This window comes from Musca autumnalis, unplaced genomic scaffold (assembly GCF_047663935.1).
Source record: "Musca autumnalis isolate F117 unplaced genomic scaffold, ASM4766393v1 scaffold_1, whole genome shotgun sequence".
In the NCBI taxonomy this organism is placed as follows: Eukaryota; Metazoa; Arthropoda; class Insecta; order Diptera; family Muscidae; genus Musca; species Musca autumnalis.
Window position 1 is genome coordinate 285,631,721 of NW_027411644.1, and position 4,498 is coordinate 285,636,218.

Here is a 4,498-nt window from a genome sequence, read left to right on the forward strand (position 1 = left end):
GTTACAAACGGAATGACAAACTTAATATACCCTCCATACTATGGTGGAGGGTATAAAAACTCTTAATACGGGATTACAGCAAATTCGATTGAAAAATGTGTTGGTAACAGTAAAATACGTCAATTCAGGATGAATCGTTACATGGGAAACACGCAAAAACTTGGACTACAATATTTTTGTTAGAGTGTTTTAAGGTCACCCACTGATACAAATTTCAGTTCGATATATTATCTAGAAGTATTTTTGTCACACTTTCCCATGTAAGTGACACCCCCGTGTGTAAGTTGTAAGACTTTCATTTATCTAGTCGCCATAAATTTTTTTCCGGGAGCACAATCTTGCATTATCCTCTACAAAGTCATCCATGCCACTTTTCTCTTCCTGGCCACGAGAGGTAAACGTAGATCTTGAAATATTCATCGGAGAAAGTCATATACTCACAGTAAATAATCCAAAAATACTGGGAGTAGTCTTCGACAATCTACTTCACTACTCATCGCACGTCACATTGTATATTTGAAAGTGGAAGCCAACTCCGACGCTGTGGTACATAATAAAGCCATCGGACGTCCCATCTCTAACTACGTTGATTTTATCCAATTTGAACTTCCTCTCATGGCGGCAAACAATGGATAAATTTGTAAATATTCGATAACAATGCGCTCCGAGTTGCCACGGATTGTTTCCAAATGTCCAGTGCGGATCACCTACATGAAGAGACCATTTTGCTGTTTTTCATGCAAGTTAATACATTGCTGACTATCCAATCCATCACACTTTATTGGAAGATTCACCTCTAGAAGTCATTCCATGGTAATGCACGGTTTATCGACACGATGTCTCCGGCGTCATAAACAGGCAAGATGCAATAAACTTATAAATCAACATTCTCCTACAATTTCGGATAGTGAGCTACATTCCATTCTTGTACAACATTGGTCCGGATATAGCTATGTTTCTAATTTCTATAGAGAACGTATTGTACCTAGTACCCTAAACTGACGATCTTCTTGCCTCTAAAGCAATACATCGCATGTGTTCAATTACCCATCTAACCCAACAAATCTACGTCCTATTGATTTATGGTAGTATCCAGCTTCATCACACAAATAAGTAAGATATTTTTATACATTCAGTCTTTAGGCTAATGAGAGTTTATTTAATTTGATCCGATAAAAATGTGCCTCGTAGAAAGGAATAAAAGTTGTAGACCCCACGTATTTTTGGACGAAATCTTTTCAAATAATTTGGATTTAATTTAGCCATGTTCGTCCGTCTGTCAGTTTGGCTGGAGCGCAAAAAATTCTCGGACGATTTAATCGATTTGGTCCTAACTTTGAACCCCGTAATATTTTGTCCAAACTTAGATCAAGTTCGAAGATGGCACATATCAGTCCACTCCTTCGGATATCTCCCCCACAAAAGTTAAAAATATATTCTATAAAACGGTTTACACGATAACTGTCGTAGCGAGAACTCGATTTGGCCCAAACTTTACACATTCTAATATTCCTTCCAGACACAGATAAGTTTCGAATATGGTCCACTCCTTCGTGTACCTCCCACGCAAATTTTTGCAAAAGCACAGTTAAGAGCTGCTCTCAAATCGCTTTGATTTTTGCCCCCATTACGACGGTACAAGATCTTAAGTGGTAAGTTCATACTTCCCGAGAAAATGGTACGAAAAGTGTAAAAATCCCTATGGAGCGCTCGATAACTCTCGAGCGGATAAACACATTTGGTTCAAAATTTGGCTTTCGGAATATTTTGTCCAAACTTAGTTTATGTTCGAAGATGAGAAATCTGGCAACCCTACACTCCAATAATTTTCACATATTTGCAATAATTGTAACAAATTACCATTCATGGATGGAAATCCTATAGTCATACGTACTGAATTACTCCAACGACACAGGTGAGAGGGCGCTGGCCGTGACTGTGTTGTGGTCAATGTTGTTGGTTATTTGATCTTCGTTTTTTTTTCTTTCTGCAGTGGAAACGAAGAAAAACAAACGGAAAATTATACCAAATGTATGTTGTCTTGGATTTCCTGATAACAATGAATATCACAATAACAACACTGCAATATACAACAACAACAATACAAATTAAAGGGAACTTTCATTTTAAGGTGATATAATATTAAGCGATTGCACAATATGCCATAACAATAATGACCGAGTTGGCTGACTGAATGGTTGAACGGATAAGTGAGTGGCGATGTTTTTTTGAGGAACAATGAGTACCTTTCCTTTGGCTATGGTTAAACAGTTCACAGATTCATAAAAAGAGAGGAAAAACACGTAAATAGTTACAACAATTTGTTAAGCCGTGATTTGGTTTCTTTCACTTTTTTCCATTTCCCCTCAACAGGCCATGTTGGGAAGTGGAACCCATAAAATAGGAGCAATAAAATGCATTTTCAAATAAAAGCCAAGGCCATTTGGAAAAATTGTTACAGTATTAAGTCAAACGACTAAGCGTGCAGTGCATAAATAACACTCTGCTGGCTAACTAAAGGAAAATAACGGATTACTAAGAAACTATTTGCTAGAACAGGGAAGTAATGATGGCTAGAACTAAGGTAAGTGTGTCCATGACTTTCGAAATGACTACCAATTTAAACGACATTCTTTGTTCTCTCCCAGAACTTTTCCGTTATAATCTCAGCTACATTGCTATTCAGCTATGCCACTTGTTCTCACATTGATACCGAGGATTTATCTTTATCAGATCCCCATCAATCCTTATCGACTGGCAGTGGACATTATCAACAACACTATCAACCTGCCGAAACATATTCAGAAGTAAATAAACATGTTCCCGTTCAAGTTATTGAAAAGATCCCGCTGAATATTCCCCATCCGGTGCCAGTTAAAGTTCCAAATGTTATTCGAATACAAATTCCCGAACCATATGCCGTACATGTCCCAGTCCAACAAGAAATTCAAGTGCCAACATACCGCATTGTCCCCGAAATTACAGAGAAACGTATACCCTATACCGTGGAGAAACCATATCCCGTTGAAGTCGAAAAACCATACCCGGTTGAGGTTATTAAACAAATAAAAATCGCAGTGCCTAAACCATATCCAGTTCCATACACCATCTACAAACACATCGTGCAAAAGGATCATGGTGGTTGGTAAACGAAAACAAGTAATTTCACTATTAGTATTAGGTTTTATTTTTTTATTATTTTAAGTGAAATAACAATAAGTTGAAAAATGTAGATATTTTCGAGTGTTTTAAATTAATTCGTTCCAAAAGGGAGCTACGTTATCTAAACCTAAACCGACTATACTTAAATTAGCAGGTAGATCAAATTTTTTCCGAAGAAGTAAAGTATCAGTCAGCTGTGCTGACAGAGATATACCTCTGAACAAACAAAAGAAGCTAACACAATAATTATGCCGTATAAAAATATATTTGGGTTTAAAATATACTTTAAAGAATGCCAAAAGTTGGGTTTTAAAATATACATTAAAAAATTCCACGAATTGGGGTTTAAAATTCGGTGCTTAAAATATACCTTAAACAAGTAAAAAAGTATCAGTCGGCTTTGCCGACAGAGATATACCCTCAGCCTGAATATATTGAAACTTTTTTCCCAAAAAACGTATGTATTTAGGGGGTTTTAAAAATTTTGGGCGTTTGAACCGACAAAAATGTTGATTATGATTAAAGATCAAACGTTTTGCGGAGGAGATACAAAAAGGAATGGATCGACATTGACCATTATGGAAGTGGATCTCCAGCCACTACATATGGTGCCATAGGGGGTTTTTACATCCTTCGGGCTGTTTGCTCAAGAAGTATGGACTTGCCCCTGAAACAACTTTTACCATCGCAATTGAGGCAGCGAATGCAAGTTGCTTCAACAAAAATCAAAGTGATTCGAAAGCAGGTCTTAAAGTGAACATGTATCCGAAATTTTGTGTGGGAGGTACCGGATGGAGTGGACAAATATAGTCCATATTTGAACCTGATCTATATCTGGTATATATATTAGGAAGTGTAAAGTATGGTCCAATTCGGTCACTCTCTTCAAGAGTTATCGTACGCACAATTTTTCCGAACATTTTTGAACTTTTGTGGGGGAGGTACCTGAAGGAGTGTACCGATGTGGCTTATCTTCGAACTTAAACTATGTTTGGACAAAATATTACTAAGGCCAAACTTTTGACCGAATCGGCAGACCTGTTCGAGAGTTATTTTGCCCTCCAACCTCCTCACACGGTGTCATAAGGGTTTTTTGCAACTTTCAGGCTATTTTCTCAGGAAGTATGGACTTGCCCCTGATGAAACTTATACCGTCGTATGGAGGGCAGTGAATACAAGTAGCTAAAGCAAAAATCAAAGCGATTCGAGAGATGGTCCTAAACTGAACTTTTCCAAATTTTTGTGTGGGAGGTACCCGACGGAGTGGACCGATTGAGTCCATATTAAAACCTGATCTAAGTCTGGTACAAGCTCCACGATGGGCAAAGTATGGACC

The 4,498-nt window shown here is 37.7% G+C and overlaps 1 protein-coding gene across 1 annotated transcript; it reads left to right on the plus strand.

Annotated features, from left to right (window-relative positions):
• The first annotated feature begins 2,470 nt into the window (after positions 1-2,470).
• On the plus strand, positions 2,471-3,149 carry LOC141391337 (uncharacterized). The gene is made up of 2 exons (XM_073964244.1): positions 2,471-2,584; positions 2,649-3,149. Exons 1-2 carry the CDS (start codon positions 2,567-2,569, stop codon positions 3,147-3,149), a joined length of 519 nt encoding a protein of 172 aa, XP_073820345.1. The 5' UTR covers positions 2,471-2,566.
• The last annotated feature ends 1,349 nt before the right edge of the window (positions 3,150-4,498 follow it).